Below are 19,292 nucleotides of genomic sequence, written 5' to 3'. Positions count from 1 at the left end.
TGCATCGAAGCTGCTTACAAGAATAATATACAGAAGAATGGAAAAGAAAATTGATAATGCGCTAGGTGACGATCAGTTTGGCTTTGGAAAAAGTAAAGGGACGAGAGAGGCAATTCTGACGTTACGGCTAATAATGGAAGCAAGGCTAAAGAAAAACCAAGACACTTTCATAGGATTTGTCGACCTGACCAACAAAAAAAAAAAAAATAAAAAAATGGGTATTGTCCCCTTATCGCTCCTGTGAAAACGTGGAACACAGTATGTATTATGTACAGTTTGTAGACAATGATTATTTGTATCATCATGACGAAGCACCATGATGCATAGCAGCACCTGTGAGAGAATGGTTTCTGGACAGCAACGTTCATGAAATGACTGGCATGCTGAAGGTCTTGGTCTGAACCCAATGGGACACCTTTTGGTGGAGGCAGAAAGTCCAGTGTCACTGCCTACTTTGGCTTGGGCTCTTGAGGAAGAATTTCATTCAGGCACCTCATTGAAAGTGCCACCACCAGATTTCAAGCCGTCATAAAGGAAAAGCGTGGACTTTTGCGTATTACCTTCCGCTTGTAGGTGTCCAGACACTTTTGATCAGGCAGTGTAGTCCGCATGGGAATAGTCATGAAGTTTTCACTGTCATCTAGAAAAAAGCAAGGTTGTGTAATTACTTTTTTCCATCACAGTGCAGTAGCACACTGCCAGAGGAGCCAAAGCCAAATTCTGCAGTGCGTAGATAACGTGCACTACAGTACGATAGTTAGTTTCTTGCATTTGATGAGGAACAACGGTGCAACAATCCATGCAGAATTAGTGGAAGCATATGACTAGAATACACCATCATAGAACACGGATGTCAGGTGGCGCAGAAACTTCAAGGGTGGTCAGACATAATTGAATGTCGAAGAACCAAGCGCCAGACAACATCTCCATGAAGCATCGGCAGTTGCAAGAAAAGCGGAGGTCCCTGTGCTCGAAGGCCGTATTGTTTAAGTCGATTCTATAGTGGAAAAAGGGGAAATCAGTCATGGCTCATTTTTCAGCCCGTTACACGACATGGTTCGCCGTCCGCTGACTTCCACGACTGCTGACACGTGTGCTGAATGCCTGCCGAAATGGGACCGCAGTGGAAATGTTACAGCTGCGTCAGACCAATCAGGATACCTTCTTTAGGGTTTATCACAACGATTTTTAAGCATGGAAAATTGTGAATTCACTAAAACCGGAAAAGATGAAACCCACTCACTCTCGGGCAAGGTTACACTGAGCGTCTTTTGGGGCTGCCATAGTGTGGCGCTAACAGATTCCGTTTATAAGGAGCAACCCGTGACAGGAGCTTGTTGCCGAAATTTCCTGGCGAGGTTTCGGGAGGCTGTGCGTGCGGATCGTCACAGGGAAGCTGTCTGAGGGAGAGTTTTTGGTTGAAGGCAACGCCGTAGCTCTTTCTGCACAGCAGACACACTCGCGCATGATGCTCCTTTGGGTTTTCACATTTTGCCTCACCGTCATTCCGTATTCTCCTGACATGGAACCCCGTGATCTCTCCCTACTGGGCGAGACGGCGCGCGCTGGACTCGCATTCGGGGGGAGACGCACGCTGGACCAAATAGCTTCAAAATCTGGACGTACTAGACAAACGGATCTAAAATTAAATTGTATAAAACTCTGTTTTTTGAGCTGCTGATTACGAATCCGAGGTAGGAATTACAAAATTCAAAATGGCGGATCCAATTTGGCAGTTCAAAAGTGGCATATTTAGCGAATTCGAGTGAAACATCAGGTTTAAGGTATTTTAATGTCACTGATAACGATTAGAAGTTGAAACTGCCGTATGGAAATGTTTTATTCCATATTTTAAATTTTCAATCGAAATCGTATAAACCTGCTCGTATCATTATCGCTATCAGAGTGGTTGCTGTCGGGTTTTCACTGGGAGATGGTTCGAAAAGTACATCTTTTAATTTCTTCAACTGCCATTCTCTAGAATGTCGAGATGAATGGATTTAGAGATGCTAGAAGGTGGTGGAATGTGACATGCATCGTTTTGTCACCGGAATATTTGCGTGTAAAATCTCTATGACTCCGGATATCCTTATTCGGACCTACCCGCGCATCTTCAGGTAGCCAACAAATCGGCAACGGAGGAGCTTCGATTATAGAATATCCGTGCATGAAAACTACGTGAACTGATGTCGGCGTCGGACATTATTACAGAATATTGTACATTATTGCAAAATAATTACCTCTCGTGGGGCACTGCCGTGCGGTAGAAAAAAAACATATATTAAAAACGCACAAATATGCGCACGTAAAAAATGTACGGCCCCTTTCTTTCCCGTGAGAAAACCATCATTGGGATAGTGTACCTGGATACGTTACAACAATTTTTGATGCCACAGATCGATGAGGATGACCTTGAACGAAATTTTCACTTCATACAAGATGGTGCACCACCCCACTACTTGGCTGACGTCCGGGATTTTGTCAGTGACCGCTTTCCAGGTCGATGGATTGGCCGTGACACGCCAACTGCGTGGCTCCCACGTTTCCGAGGCCTGACACCACTCGATTTTTCTATGGGGATTCATCAAGAATGTCGTGTTTGTACCTCCTGTGCCAGCTTCTCTACCTGAACTTAGAGGAAGAATTTACGCTGCCACTGAACAAGTTACATCTGCAATGTTGCAGTGAGTTTGGGAAGAAATTGACTTCCGATGGGACGTATGCAGGACAACCAACGGAAGCAACATCCAACTGCTTTAGTTTAAGGTAAAAAAAAAAAACTTGATGTGTTTATCTACAAAATAACACTAAACCCAGCTCTGTATCTTCTTGCAATTAGTTTACAAGAATTTTTAAAGTTGTAACGCCCTTTTTGAATCACCCTGTACGTATCTTCCATCAAGGCCAACGCTGTGTGTTCTATTGGGCAATAACCTTATCAACTTATTCTATTAAAATATGTATAAATAAGGAATTTTGTTCGTATCGATGTTATATTCCAATCCATCACTTTTCTTTCAATCACCGTTTTTCAAATTCTACAAGTTTATCCGTTGTTGGTTTACCTTCGGTGGTCTGGCCCCCAAGCAACCTCTAAACCAGGGGTCTCCAAACTACGGCCCGCGGGCCGAAACCGGCCCGCGAGGGCCGGCGAACCGGCCCGCGTTATCTGGCCGGACACCCCCGGTATCCGGCCCGCCAAATATTTGAGGTGGTACCTATACTGCCAAAAATTGAGTTTCGAGGCCTATCGTGACGAATACACCGCGACATTGGCTCTTCTACTCGCTACAGGACTACATAACTAAACTTATTGTTGCGCCGCTTGAAATAACAATACGTTGACATACTCTACCTCTGTTATGTCTTGCAGTAATAGTGTTGCTAACAATGATTTTGAGATTTCGTTAACTTTGCAGGACGCTTTCGTGAAGAATGTGCAGTGACATACTTTTTTGTCGGTGAAATTCGCCAGAATTAAATACGCCAGAATTTCGGTCAGGTACGTTCACCAATCAAAATTATGTAATTAAATAAAAATCGTAGTTCGTTTCAGTGCTAGCTATTCCCACAACCTTAAATTTTTGCAATTTCATATTTCCTTCAGCCTTACATTACGGTGATCAATGAGTGCTAGGGTGCTTTAATCCCAATAAGTAGATCTTGGCCCTTATGACCTCGTGGAGGAGTCAATGTGGCCCGCGGACTAAAACGTTTGGAGACCCCTGCTCTAAACAGTGGACAAGACGGGAGGGCTACCGCAAGATTCACTCCATTACACCACTGGCGCCCGACGTGGGACAAAGAAACGGGTCGGCAACATTAGGCTACATTGCGTGCAGTAGGGGTGTGCGACCCCTAACAGAATGAGCAGTAACTGTCTCGCTCACCTGCCGGACTTGTTGCGGCGGACACCGGTGGAGCCGGTGGGCGACTCCGGGCTGACGACGGTGGAGGGCGTGGTCTCGCCGCCCCCGCTGCTGCCGCCCCCGCCGCCCCTGCGGAAGAGCGAGGCGAACGAGCTCTTGCGCGACACGGAGCCGGGCGACGGCGTGCGCGAGTCGGCGTCGCGCAGGGCGCCGCGCTGGGGGCGGCGCGACGGCTTGGGCGACGCCGACGGCGTGCGCGAGGGGGCGGCGCCCGTGGGCGGCGGCGACACCGGCAGGCTGAGCGACGCGGGCGCCGCCGGCTTCTCGGCCCGCCGGCTCTCCAGCTCGCGCACCACCTGCCGGCAGCGCCAGCTGCATTACCTCGCGCAGTCAGCGACCAGGTTTCGCTACGCGAGAAATTCTGGGTATCGTGTTGGAACGACAGTCATTGTAAGTAAGGGCGCAACAACGATTCGCACTGCCTGATATAAGCAAAGCACCTAGTGGGAGCGGTCGGGTCGCACAACCGCCCCAGGGAAGTATGGTAGGACCGCCATTATTCTCTACATACATAAAGGATCTGATGAACATGATGGGCACGGATCTGCGGTTGTTTGCCGACGATACTGTGGTGTATAGGAACATGTCGAAGTTGAGTGACTGTAGGAGGATACAAGATGACTCAGACAAAACTTCTAGTTGGTGTGATGAATGAGATCTGGCTCTAAATGTGGAAAAATGTAAGTTTATGAGAATGAGTAGGAAAAACAAACCTGTAATGTTTGGATACAGCGTTAGTAGTGTCCTCCTTGTCACAGTCAAGTCGATTAAATATGTGAGCATAACGTTGCAAAGCGATGTGAGATGGAACGGGCGTCTGATGATTGCAGTAGGGATGGCGGATGGTCGTCTTTGCTTTATTGGGAGTCATTGTGAGTCATCTGTAAAGGAGACCGCATATAGGACGGTAGTGTGACCTATTCTTGAGTACTTTTCGAATGTTTGAGGCAACGGCCTTGCCGCAGTGGATACACCGGTTCCCGTGAGATCCCCGAAGTTAAGCGCTGTTGGGCGTGGCCGGCACTTGGATGGGTCACCAGCCAGCCGCCATGCCCTGTTGCCATTTTTCGGGGTGCACTCAGCCTCGTGATCCCAATTGAGGAGCTACTCGACCGAATAGTAGCGGCTTCGGTCAAGAATACCATCATAACGACCGGGAGAGCGGTGTGCTGACCCCACGCCCCTCCTATCCGCATCCTCCTCGGAGGATGACACGGCGGTCGGATGGTCCCGGTAGGCCAATTGCGGCCTGACGACGGAGTGCTTTCGAGTGTTTGGGATCCGCACCAGGTTGTGCTGAAGGAAGATATAGAAGGGATTCGGAGGTGGGCCGCTATATTTGTTACTCATATGTTCGAACAACTAGTGGTTGCGGAGATGCTCCGGGAACTCAAACGGGAATCCCTGGAGGCAAGGCACAGATCTTGTCAGGGAAGACTACTCAGAAAATTTAGAGAACCGCCGTTTGGAGCTGGCTGCAGAACGATTCTGCTGCCGCCGGCATACATTTCGCGTAAGGACCACGGAGATGAAATACGAGAGGCATATGGAGAGACGTTTTATCCTCGCTCTGTTTGCGAATGGAACAGGAAAGGAAATGACTGGTAGTAGTACAAGGTGCCCTCCACCACACACCGTACGGCGGGTTCTTGAGTGTGTATTTGGATGCAGATGTCAATTAAACTCCGTAGGTGTACATATCATCGGTGGGTATTTAAATCACTAGACTCGGAATTCGTTGTAAGAGGCAGAATGGTCACCAGAGAGCAGTTACCAGAGCGTTGTTACTAAGCCTGATAGGGTACATGAGGGACGTCAATACCGTCAGATGTTCAGGGATTACTGTAAAGCCTGACGCATACTCGTGTGAGACAGTGTCATCAGCACCTGACAGTGTTTGAAAAGGTTCTCATTGTCGGTCTCCATTTGGGCAGTTGGTCGACTCGTTCGATATCCATATTTGTGGGGCAGTCTGACATGATAGTGGCGTTAGTACTACGTGGCAACATGAAGGCAGGCGTACTCGTCGTCAAGATTCCAGCCTACTACGTATGACCGCCACAATGGAGGATCGTCGTACTGTGCACTGAGCAGATCGGAGCCCCTTCACGTTTGCGCCTGCCACCCAACACTATGTAATGGCGTCCCTGCGACATTCTCTGTCATCCCCCACCACTGGCCGAAGACTTACGGCAACCGGACGAGGCAATTACCGTCCCACGCGTAGGCTGCCGTTAACACAACACCACAACACAAACAGCTGCGTTACGAGTGGTGCTGTGACCAGGAAGCACGGACTGCTGACGAATGACGCCGCATCGTGTTCAGTGATGAGTCACGGTTGTGCACGTCCAAAGATGACCATCGTCAACGAGTGTGGCGGCCACCAGGGGAGAAGCCTCATTCTTGCAGTGTTTTGGAGAGGCGGAGCTGTGTTACTCCTGGAGTCACCGTATAGGGAGCCATCGTGTGTGACTTTAGGTCTCAGTTGGTAGTGACTGAGGGAACTCTAAAGTCACAACGGCACGTCACAGACATGCTGCACTCACCCAAGTTACCTCTCGTGTCACGGTACAGTGCGAGCATTTTCCAACAGGGCGATGCTCGTCCACAAACGGTACGTGTCTCAATGAACTGTCTGGATGATGTTGAGGTTCTCCCACGGCTAGCAGTACCCTTAGATTTGTCCCGGTTAGAACATGTATCGGACCAGCGTGGACATCATCCCTGTCCCAGTGCCAGTATCCTAGATATCGAGGTCCAGTTGCAACAGTTCTGGACCAGCTTGACTCAGGAGATGGTAGCACGACCCTATGATTCCCTTCCCAACCAAGTGAGTGCACGAACGAAAGGCAAAGGAGTGTTACGTCGTACCAACAAGTGAGCTCATATACCAAGTTCTTCATAAATCTGATTCGATTTTGTAATCTCTGAACTATCATCATATACCCTCTCAACCCGTGAAATTTTACTTCTTTTCTTCCTTCCTCTTCCCCTTCTGCGTGATTAATTTTTTTTGTGAGCCAGTGTCCTTTCGTTCTACTGGAGGCAACGATCAGCAGTTGCTAATACACTCCTGGAAATGGAAAAAAACACATTGACACCGGTGTGTCAGACCCACCATACTTGCTCCGGACACTGCGAGAGGGCTGTACAAGCAATGATCACATGCACGGCACAGCGGACACACCAGGAACCCCGGTGTTGGCCGTCGAATGGCGCTAGCTGCGCAGCATTTGTGCACCGCCGCCGTCAGTGTCAGCCAGTTTGCCGTGACATACGGAGCTCCATCGCAGTCTTTAACACTGGTAGCATGCCGCGACAGCGTGGACGTGAACCGTATGTGCAGTTGACGGACTTTGAGCGAGGGCGTATAGTGGGCATGCGGGAGGCCGGGTGGACGTACCGCCGAATTGCTCAACACGTGGGGCGTGAGGTCTCCACAGTACATCGATGTTGTCGCCAGTGGTCGGCGGAAGGTGCACGTGCCCGTCGACCTGGGACCGGACCGCAGCGACGCATGGATGCACGCCAAGACCGTAGGATCCTACGCAGTGCCGTAGGGGACCGCACCGCCACTTCCCAGCAAATTAGGGACACTGTTGCTCCTGGGGTATCGGCGAGGACCATTCGCAACCGTCTCCATGAAGCTGGGCTACGGTCCCGCACACCGTTAGGCCGTCTTCCGCTCACGCCCCAACATCGTGCAGCCCGCCTCCAGTGGTGTCGCGACAGGCATGAATGGAGGGACGAATGGAGACGTGTCGTCTTCAGCGATGAGAGTCGCTTCTGCCTTGGTGCCAATGATGGTCGTATGCGTGTTTGGCGCCATGCAGGTGAGCGCCACAATCAGGACTGCATACGACCGAGGCACACAGGGCCAACACCCGGCATCATGGTGTGGGGAGCGATCTCCTACACTGGCCGTACACCACTGGTGATCGTCGAGGGGACACTGAATAGTGCACGATACATCCAAACCGTCATCGAACCCATCGTTCTACCATTCCTAGACCGGCAAGGGAACTTGCTGTTCCAACAGGACAATGCACGTCCGCATGTATCCCGTGCCACCCAACGTGCTCTAGAAGATGTAAGTCAACTACCCTGGCCAGCAAGATCTCCGGATCTGTCCCCCATTGAGCATGTTTGGGACTGGATGAAGCGTCGTCTCACGCGGTCTGCACGCCCAGCACGAACGCTGGTCCAACTGAGGCTCCAGGTGGAAATGGCATGGCAAGCCGTTCCACAGGACTACATCCAGCATCTCTACGATCGTCTTCATGGGAGAATAGCAGCCTGCATTGCTGCGAAAGGTGGATATACACTGTACTAGTGCCGACATTGTGCATGCTCTGTTGCCTGTGTCTATGTGCCTGTGGTTCTGTCAGTGTGATCATGTGATGTATCTGACCCCAGGAATGTGTCAATAAAGTTTCGCCTTCCTGGGACAATGAATTCACGGTGTTCTTATTTCAATTTCCAGGAGTGTAGATAGCTTACAATAGTGCACAGTATCTCCAAGCACTGACAGCCATGTGGTCTGGGATCTTGCTTTGTGAACCTTGTTGTAGCCAAAACCGGTTATCCCCAGCAGAATAAAAATAAAGTTTGAACAATTATTTCCTATTTCATATGAAAGTAATGGCTGTACTTCATTATATCACTTTCAGGATTAGCCCTTTTTGACACCCTTCCTTTACATTTTTTCGACACATTTGAAAAGTATACTTTAAAATGTAAAATGTTACCGAATTATTGTCTTGTTAGTTGTACAGATTACCTCTTGACCGCTCTACGAATATAATTGAACCAGCTCCAAAAAAGACGTGGCAATTTCTGTAGCCCTTTTATCTATTTTTCCTTCTATTTGACCATGCTACGCACCATGTGAATAATTATTCGTATTTTATCTCCCGGTTTCCCAATACAGTTTCATTCTATCAAAATAGTATTCTCATATATAATTTACCAAAGCATTCTTCCAGTAATGAAATATTGTTGAGTTATCAGCCGAGCGACAGTGTCATGCTGGAGCAATGGTTCAAATGGCTCTGAGCACTATGGGACTTAACATCTTAGGTCATCAGTCCCCTAGAACTTAGAACTACCTAAACCTAACTAACCTAAGGACATCACACACATCCATGCCCGAGGCAGGATTTGAACCTACGACCGTAGCAGTCCCGCGGTTCCGGACTGAAGCGCCTAGAACCGCACGGCCACCGCGGCCGGCGCTGGAGCAATGTCTCAGTGAGTTTCTTACTTGTCATCTTTGCATTACGTGACATATTGTTTCATGACGACGATGTCTTTACGCCACATCATAGGTTGTTTAGGGTTTCCTTTTGTGAGACAATAATACTGATTTACGTTTCGTATGCAGAATGGAAATTAATTATTTCAATAATAATAACAATAGAGTTGACGACAATAGGTTTCCTGAGTGCCGCAAAGATTCAATATTTGATATGGTGGGCGACTTAATACCGCTTTAGAGTCAAATAAATGTGATCGTTTATTCTCTGCTATCCATGTAGTACACTTGCACAATAGACCATTCAGATTTATTTCAGACATTTCTGATTAAATTGAGGTAGTAGCTGTTGGAATAACGAGTGGCTGAAAAGCAGCGAAATTGTAAGAGGAAAAGGAGTAAGATAAAAAGAAGAACTATGGATCTTGAAGGAAAAGAAAGAGATGAATAGATAGAAAAAGAATAAATGAGGGGAGGAGAAGGAGCAGGGGAAGGAGGGGGAGGAGAGGAGGAAAATGAGGAGGAGGAGGATAAAGGAGAATAAATAGGCAATATGCAGAGGAAGAAGACATATGCAACATGAAGAATTAGAGGAAAGTAAGAAGAAGAAACATGGAGCACCAATAAAAAAGAAGGAGGAGAAGAAGAAGAAGAAAAAAGATGGGGAGGATATATGGAATACTGAGGAGCGTAGAAGGAGGAAGAGGAAGAAGGAAAGAAGGAAGAAAAGAAGGAAGAAATATGGAATTAAAAGAAGACAAAGAAGAGGAAACGGAGGAGAAGGAAGGAGATGTAATAATATTAAACATGAAGAAGCTGAAGATAAAGAAGAAGAAATAATGGAAAGAGAGGAGGAAAGAGAGCGTAAGATAAGAAGAAGCAGAAAACGAACAGGAGGAGTGAGAGGAGGAGAAAGAAGAAGACGAAAAATAAGTAAACTACAAAGAAGTATGAAACATAAAGAAAATGAACTACAGAACATGAATAGCTAGAGGAAGGAAGAGGAGTAGGGGAAGAAGACTAAGATATTAAGGAAGAAGATACAAATGGAGAGAATAAGAATGTGGAACTCGAAGAAGAAGAGGAAGTAGAGGAGGAGGAGGAGGAGGAGGAGAAAGAAATGGAGAGGAGGAGGGTGAGGAACGGAACATGAAGATTAAGAATTACGGAACAGGAATAAGAAGGGCAGAGTGTGGAGAGGGCAGGGTGAGTGCGGCGCACCTCCTCGGCGAGCGCGCGCTCCTTGGCGGCGAGCAGCTCGCGCTCCGCGGGGCTGACCACCGGGCTGACGTTGGGCAGCAGCAGCGGCGGGCCGTCCTCGGGGCGCCGCCTCCGCCGCCTCCCGCCGTCGCCGTCGCCGCCCCCGCCGGACGAGCGCCGCGACGCCGGCCGGCTGCCGTCGCCGCACGCCGCCGCCCCCAGCATCGAGCCGTCCACCTGCCGGCACACGACCCCCGCTCCTTCACTATACCTTATCGGTCATCCGCACTCCGCCAGCAACGATATCGGCTCTCTGCACATTCGTGGCAGTCTTCCTTCCAAATTACAAGATCCCTTAGTATCAGGATACACCACCTGACAAAAAAGTGAAGCACCGACATCTCGGCATTATGAGCCCCTTTATGAGTACGATATTGCTCTCCCTCTGGCCTGGTTATATGCGCTGATTCGGTTGGTAGGGATGTCCTCCTGAGGTAAGCTGGCCCCCGACTGCTGTAACTGGTCCTCAGTATCCTCGACATTGGGACTGGGACGGAGTTGACGTCCGAGTTGATCCTGCGCACGTTCCATCGAGGACAGATTGGGGATATTGTTGATACAGTAGTACAACATCGCGCAGGCAGTTCGTAGTGACACGAGCCACGTATGGACGAACACTGTTCTGTCGGGTAATGGCGCGACAGTAGTGTCACGTGAAACGTAACACGTGAGGACTCAGGATGTCCGTGACGTACCGTTGGGACGTCACTACCAGCCGTGATCCGAAATAACACCCTATGGCTCCCCACACTATGACGCCAGCCTTGCTCGCTGCCATACTCGTCCACAACGGTCGCCTGGGGCAGTGCAGAACCACGATTCATCTCTGCAGTCCATTGCCACGACGACACTCCAAAAGCAGCCGTTTTGGTTGTGCTGTTACGGCGGTATGGAACGGTAATCCCTAAGTCCGGCTGCTGTAGCCTCCGACCAGTGGCGCAGGATGACAGAATTGTTGCAGGGAGTGCACTACTTGTTCTCGGATGGCAGGCACAGTGGGATTTAGGACGTACTTGGTGTACAATACCACGATACTTCCCAGTGGCCGACCGGAACCTTGACGTAGAGTATGCCCGCCCTCATGTCCCTGTACAATCGTATATCGAGCCACTGCCAGTTCCGAATGCTCCACAAATCTGGAGGTTGCACGATTCGACCAGCTGGTCAAATGGAGACGCGCAATGAGGCGCCTACCAAATTCTGTCATTTGCTGATAACGTTGTCTCACACGAGTACACGGCATCTCCGTCTTCTTCACAGTGATCAGTCGACATCTGATGCTATTCACGTCCTTTATATATTCTACCAGGCATGGTAACAACTGTAAACACGAAAAGTATTGTAGCACTCTGGTAACTGATCTGCCTGTCACAGAAACTCGTTACTTTCACCTTTCATACATCCATCAGTGTTGTGTGCGTGTTCGAACATTCATGTGACATCCGACTGTGTCTGTTGGTAGCTTTACTTTTTTTGTCAGGCAGTGTATATGTTGTATCCGTGGGATCAAATGCCATAGCTTGGATGCACCTACACGGGAATTAATTTTACTTAAGCGTACTAGAACGTACACTTCCGCGATAGCGAATGAATCTGCTACCAAGGAAAGAAACGCACCTGGAACAAGCGAATACTACTCTCAACTAAATGAGCAAAGGGTTCATGCAGAGCCCCAAATGCAGAGAGTTAGTCAGGTCACGGTCTCCTGCTGTCAACTGGAGCAGCTCCAGATATCAGGAAGTTCTTCCGGTGGATTCTATGTAACCTACACCACTAATGACCACGTGGAACAGGCAGACGTAGATTGGATGTTTTATGACCGTTAATGGACGCCAGAATTTCCTGAACGACCTGCATAGAATTGATGATTGGTGCAGGCTCTTGCAGCTGATCCTGAACGTAAATAAATGTGACATATTGTGCATACATAGGAAAAGAAATCCACTGCTGTACAGCTACACTATTGATGACAAACAGCTGCAGACAGCATCTGCCGTAAAATATCTAGGCGTAACAATACACAGCGACCTTAAGTGGAATGACCATATAAAACAGATACTGGAAAAGCAGACACCAGATTCATTGGAAGAATCTTAAGGAAGTGTAACTCATCCACGAAAGAGGTGGCTTATAAGGCGCTTGTTCCCCAGATTCTTGAGTAATGTTCGTCTATCTGGGATCCCCATCAGGTATGACTGATAGAGAAGATAGAGAAGATCCAACGAAGAGCGGCGCGTCTCGTCACGGGATCGTTTAGCTGGCGAGAGAGCGTTACGGAGATGCTAAACAAACTCCACTGGCAGACGATACAAGAGAGGCATTGTGCATCACGGTGAGATTTACTATTGAAATTTCGGGGCAGCACTTTTCAGGAGGAGTCGGACAACATGTTACTTCCCCCTACACCCCCCCCCCCCCCATACATCTCGCGTATTCACCAGGAGGAGAAAATTCGAGAAATTAGAGCCAATACAGAGGCTTACCGACAGTCATTCTTCCTACGCACTATTCGCGAGTGGAACAGGGTTGGAGAGATCAAATAGTGGTGCCGAAAGTTCCCTCCGCCACACACCGCTAGGAGGCTTGCGGTGTATGACATAGATCTAGATGCGGATCCATTGGGAAAATGTTGAGGAAATATAATTCATCCACGAAACAAGTAGCTGGAAAAAATACTTGTTCTACTAATTCTTGAGTGCTGTTCATCAGTTTGGAACACTTACCAAATTAGATTAATAGAAGAGACACAGAAGATTTAGCGAAGAGCAGCGCATTTTGTCACGAGATCGCTTAGTTGGTGCAAGAGATACGGAGATGCTCAACAAACCTCCGATGCATAGGATACAGAAGAGGCGTTGTGCAGTACAGAGAGGTATGCTGTTGGCATTTCGAGAGTGTATGTTCCATGAAGGGTCGGCTAACAAATAGTATGAACACCATGCAATATACATTTCGTTGTGTTGCAAGTTGGCACCAATGCTTACAGGCGGCAGCAGTGCACAGTTGACGTTCTACGTCTTGGAAGTTATCTTTTAGTGCAGGGCTTCCCAACCTATGGTCTGCGAACCCCTTAGGGGTCCGCCGGCTCTTTCTAGGGAGTCCGCGGTCGCCCTTCGCCAAATCGTGTCAAATAATGAGTAAAATTATTGAATAAAAATGTGAAAATCAAATTCATCACTTTTTTTTTCGTGTGAAAAACATGTGTACTTTTACTTCAGGTCGTATCCCCAAGCAGTCTTTGCGGTTCCTAAGTGAGAACGTATACACAGTTTCGTGCCGGAGAATGCGGCTTCTCTGATCGACTGTTTAGCAACAATACGGGGGTCGTTTGTGCGCCGGCTCACGGCGCTAGAATGCGCTGAAACCTTTTACGCATGCGCGGAGCGAGGTTTGCCGACCAATCACAGCGCTCGCTGGCAGGTATGCGGCCCCAGGCATCATTAAATGTTAAACTTGCCTTGTCAGTGCACTACCTATTTCAAGTCGATTTTTGACCAGTTTATTACTTCTAACATGGACCGGTGGCTGAAGTCAGGATCATTGAAGAAGGGTGCAGTTTCTCCTTCGCTTTCGCAAGGGAAGTTTCCAGTTGAAATGAATGAGGAGGGAGGACGATCCAATGAAGACTTTACATACATTTGAACATTTTTCTTCGGATTTCACGACCCCCCCCCCCCCCCCCCCCCACACACACACACGACTGTCACGAAATATGCATGCTCCTTACATAACAGTAGCTAAATAGTGGAAGTGAACAGACCATAAGCGACAGCTTGTCAACAGCGAACACTTTGGACGTGACGTTGATTGTTCTTGGAGGAGGACAGGTCCATCGTATGAAATTTCAAATACCAAGTAATTTTAATCAGGCTATAGTGTGTTGAACAAAGGGAGTAAATCCACTAGTAAGTGTCTGGATACAGTGAGAGTTCCAATTGGATCGTTAATTTCAGGTTGTTTTCATTCATCTCTAAACCAAAGACTATTGATACTTCGGGGGGATGGAGTGGGGTCATTGGGAACATGGCACCTGCATTCTGAAGCTTTCAGTTCCCATGGGTTTCGCTCTGAAATTTGAAGTTACTGTGCTCTTGACTGACTAGGGGTCCGCCATGGATTATCGACTGAAGAAGGGGTCCGCCAGCTGAAGGTTGGGAAGCCCTGTTTTAGTGTATTATACTCTTTGTTCTGCGGCGGTTAGCGGTATGTGAAATATTTGATCTCTCTGACTTCAAAAAGGCAACGTGTTGGTGTACGGTTAGCGGGAGCATCAGTGACGGCCTCCACAGTAACAAATGCGCACGTAATACATGTTTTTGGTAAAATATGATCGGCGAGGAGGAATTGTGGGGGAAAGCCGAAGTTAACTGACAGAGACCGAAGAGCATTAAAAAGTGATGTTGCCGGACAACATACTCGTAAAACTATCGCGGCAAAAGTGACTGCAAAACGCAACTCTCACGTGAGAAAAACTGTGTCGACATAAATAGTACAGTGGGAACATCACAAGGGTAACTTTCATAGAAGGGCTGCTACTGTGACGAAGTTAGTAACGGGAGGCAACGCAAAGCTGCGAAAGAAACGGTGCCACGACCATAAAACCTGGACACTCGGTGATTGGAAAAAGTGGTATGGTCCAATTAATCATTGTTTACAGTGTTAACTACAAACGACCGGGTTCATATATGGAGAAACTCAAAAGAAACCTACTATTCGGCCTGCCTGCTTCTTACAGTCAAGCAAGTGGTGGAGATTCCGTTATGATTTGGGCAGCTAAATCGTGGTATTCAGCTGGCCCTTCCGTTACCTTCACAGGTTGGGTTACTGCAAATGAATAGCTTGACAATGACGTGCATATTTTTGCCAAACACTGCCGTATTCCAAGATAATAATGAACCCATACACACAGCCGAAAAAGGTTCAGAATTGGCTTGTGGAGTATCAGAATACCATAAAACATCTTTCGTGACCAGCAGAATCGTCAGACGCCAACATCACTGAACCATTACGAGAAGTTTAACAGCGGAGAGTGAAGAGCAGATTTCCAGTTCCAACATCGTTGAAGCAACTGGATGATGTTTTGGTACCAAAACAGGAGGGCATTCAATTTGGAAACTATTAAGACACTCTACACGGAGGTTTAGCGACAGCTGTCATTATTGAGCACAATTTGCAAATGGGACACGGAAGTAAGGAAAGTATTGGTGATACCAGAAGTACCCTACGCCATACGCAGTAAGGTGTTGTGTGGAGTACAGATATAGATTCTGTAAGTAGTCTGTTTAGGTTTTTATGTTGGTAACGACACCACCACATAGCGCTCTGTATGAAAATCACTGACTGTGCTGTGTGCAGTCTGTGGCTGGTTTGCATTGTTGGAATTTGCTATTGTAGTGTTGAGCAGTTGGCTGTTAACAGTGCGTAGCGTTGCGCAGTTGGAGGTGAGCCGCCAGCAGTGGTGTATGTGGGGAGTGAGATGGCGGAGTTTTGAGAGCGGATGATCTGGACGTGTGTCCATTAGAGAGAGTAAATTTGTAAGATTGGATGTCATGAACTGATATATATGTTATGACTTTTGAACACTATTAAGGTAAATACATTGTTTGTTCTCTATCGAAATTTTTCATTTGCTAACTATGCCTATCAGTGGTTAGTGCCTTCAGTAGTTAGAATCTTTTATTTAGCTGGCAGTAATGGCGGTCGCTGTATTGCAGTAGTTCGAGTAACGAACTTTTTTGTGAGGTAAGTGACTCATGAAAGGTATAGGTTAATATAATCAGATTTTCACTCTGCAGCGGAGTGTGCGCTGATATGAAACTTCCTGGCAGATTAAAACTGTGTGCCCGACCGAGACTCGAACTCGGGACCTTTGCCTTTCGCGGGCAAGTGCTCTACCAACTGAGCTACCGAAGCCAGGAAGTTTCATATCAGCGCACACTCCGCTGCAGAGTGAAAATCTCATTCTGGAAACATCCCCCAGGCTGTGGCTAAGCCATGTCTCCGCAGTATCCTTTCTTTCAGGCGTGCTAGTTCTGCAAGGTTCGCAGGAGAGCTTCTCATGTCCATTATAATTATCCGGGCTGTTATGCCGTGGTCGGTTGATGAATTTTGTCTCAATTTCCAACGTTTCGTCTCCGACTGCGGGAGACATCTTCAAGGGGGTCCGTAGGTCGATGGAAGGTCCAACACACCCACTGGCTCGCTACTGACTGCCGCTAAATTCCGTGTCCGCACGCTTCCGTGCCGCGGTGTGACGTCACGTGTTTTGAAAACGCCAGTGCAATTGGCCGCTGTCCGTCGCCGTCGATCGCCGTTGCCATCACCCAGTAGTGGACGGGTGGTACACATCTTCCTTAACACCGGCATCCATATACCGTTTAATTTCACGCCCTCCTCCTTTAGATTGAAATTATTAGGGTGTTTGGCGATTTCGATTGCCTCCCTGTAGAGCCTTCCGTAGTATCCGCTTGTGGCCGCTAGTACTTGCGTCTACTCGAAACGAATATTGTGGTTCCCTGGCTGGAAAGCATGCTCCGCAACAGCTGATCGTTCCGTTTCTCCTCTTCTACAATTTCCCTTGTGCTCTTCCAAACGTGAGGACCAGGCGTGAGTCGTGCTTCGGTAGCTCAGTTGGTAGAGCACTTGCCCGCGACAGACAAAGGTCCTGAGTTCGAGTCTCGGTCGGGCACACAGTTTTAATCTGCCAGGAAGTTTGGTATAGGTTAATGTTAGTCAGGGCCATTCTTTTGTAGGGATTGAAAGTCAGATTTCGTTGCGCTAAAAATATTGTGTGTCAGTTCAGTGTTGATCAGAAGAAGTAAGGAGAGAAATGTCAGTACGTTCAGTTCTGCTCAGCTGTTTGAAAATCAAACAACGTAGAGGTTTATCAGCACAGTAATTCATTAATTTTTCTAAGGGGACGTTTCAATTCAGATGAAGAATGGTTCCGAGTGATGAATGGACACGACATTTAGTACAGACGCGGCTCGTGGGCAAAGACTATGAGAGCCAGGAGCCTAAAAATACACTGACGGAAAAAAACGCAATACTAAAAAATTATTAACGTACAGTAATCAAATTTCGAGTCAACATTTTTAAGTGACTAACATTATAAGATCGCAGGTTAATGTAAATGCGAGATAAACCTTTGTTTTGCGTCGGCGGTCTTCTGGCTGGTGTGATACGGCCTGCCACTAATTCCTCTCCTGTACCAAGCTCCTCGTGTCAGAGTAGCACTTGCAGCATATGTCCTCAATTATTTGCTGGATGTACGACTATTACAGTATCTGTCTTCGTCTACAGTTTTTTGCCTCTACAATTCCCTGTAGTACCGTGGAAGTCATTCCCTCACGTCTTAACAGACGTGCTATCATCCTGTCCCTTCTCCTTATCAGTGTTTTCCACATATTTCTTTCCTCTCCGATTCTGCGCAAAACCTCCTCATTTCTTACCTCATCAGTCCACCTAATTTTCAACATTCGTCTGTAGCGCCACATCTCAAATGCTTCGAGTCTCTTCTGTTGCGGTTTTCCCACAGTCCATGTTTCACTACCATACAATGGTCCAAACGTACGTTCTCAGAAATTTCATCCTCAAATTGAGCCATTGCAAATGTGAAATTCTGGTATATTAATAAACTTTGAAACCGCCACAAAGCTGAATGCTAGCATGCAACCGTGCATGCATTATGTTGTACAGGCACCGGGTGTCAGTTTGTGGGATAGAGTTTCGTGCCTGTTGCACTTGGTCGGACAATACAGGCACCGTAATTTCAGCTTGTGTGTGGCGTTGGAGTTGTCGTCCGATGATGTCCCACATATGCTCGACTGGAGACAGATCTGGTGACCGAGCAGGCTAAGGCAACACACTGATACTGTGGAGAGCATTTTGGGCTACAACAGCGGTACGTAGGCGAGCGTTTTCTGTTTGAAAATACCCCGTCGTATCCTGTCCATGATTGGCAGCACAACAGGTCCAACCACCAGATTGACGTACAAAGTTGCAATCAGGCGGCATGGTCTAACCATGAGAGTTCTCCTGCTGTAATACGAAATCGCACCCCAGACCACGACTCCAGGTGTAGGTCCAGCGTGTCTAGGTCGCAGACAGTTTGGTTGCAGGCCCTCGACTGGCCTCCTCCTAACAGACACAAAACCACTGACAAGAGGAGGCCACCAATTGTAAAATTCAGATTCGATTCATACTGCGCATAATAAAAGCTCATGGCCAGAGGTCTAATGTGGCAAAGCACCAAGATGCACTTCTCAGCCGTTGTCGAGAAAATCGACAGTTAAAAGAAACCGTTGCGGTGAAATACTCTCTACGATTAATAATTTTCCACAGCGTCGTGGCGGAGCGGTAAGCGCTCGGGTTTGTAATCCGAAGGTCGCCGGATCGAATCTCGCACCGCGCAATTTTTTTTTTTTTTAGTATTTGTTTTTTGTAATTCAAATATATATATCCCGGCAATCAGTTGCAACAATTATGCATATAATAAGTTGTTGAAAGTCGTTTGTCGTGGAAAAACTGGCGACTTCGAACATCATTATGTTTTCCTCAAACAAAGTTATATTTCACAAATGTTATTACTTGTCTTCATAATGTTAACCACGTATAGTTAACGGAAGACGTAGAAACGATATTCCGAAACAAATACGTATAGCGTAAGTCAAACGTTCTAATTAGAATAGAGACCCCACGAACACAAATTTGCTGTGGCAGGTATGAAATATAGACTCCGTTACTCTCTCGTTACACTTGAAGGACAGATGTTGAATGGGCCGAAACGAGCCGCTGCATAACAGCGTAGTTGCCTGCTAACTTCGAAAGAAGGTAGATGCGGTCCC

The 19,292-nt window shown here is 47.6% G+C and overlaps 1 protein-coding gene across 1 annotated transcript in view; it reads right to left on the bottom strand.

Moving 5' to 3' along the window:
* The window catches only part of LOC126424647 (serine/arginine repetitive matrix protein 1), a 653,808-nt gene that overhangs the window by 141,993 nt on the left and 492,523 nt on the right, over positions 1 to 19,292 (bottom strand). The window contains exons 8-10 of the mRNA XM_050087379.1: positions 10,561 to 10,623; positions 10,354 to 10,503; positions 3,891 to 4,225 (exon numbers count right to left, since the gene is read on the bottom strand). Coding sequence (XP_049943336.1) covers positions 3,891 to 4,225; positions 10,354 to 10,503; positions 10,561 to 10,623 — 548 coding nt within the window. The remainder of the gene's footprint in view (positions 1 to 3,890; positions 4,226 to 10,353; positions 10,504 to 10,560; positions 10,624 to 19,292) is intronic.

This window comes from Schistocerca serialis, chromosome 10, assembly GCF_023864345.2.
Source record: "Schistocerca serialis cubense isolate TAMUIC-IGC-003099 chromosome 10, iqSchSeri2.2, whole genome shotgun sequence".
In the NCBI taxonomy this organism is placed as follows: Eukaryota; Metazoa; Arthropoda; class Insecta; order Orthoptera; family Acrididae; genus Schistocerca; species Schistocerca serialis.
Note: the sequence above shows the minus strand (reverse complement) of the source record. Positions and strands in the feature narration are given on the sequence as shown.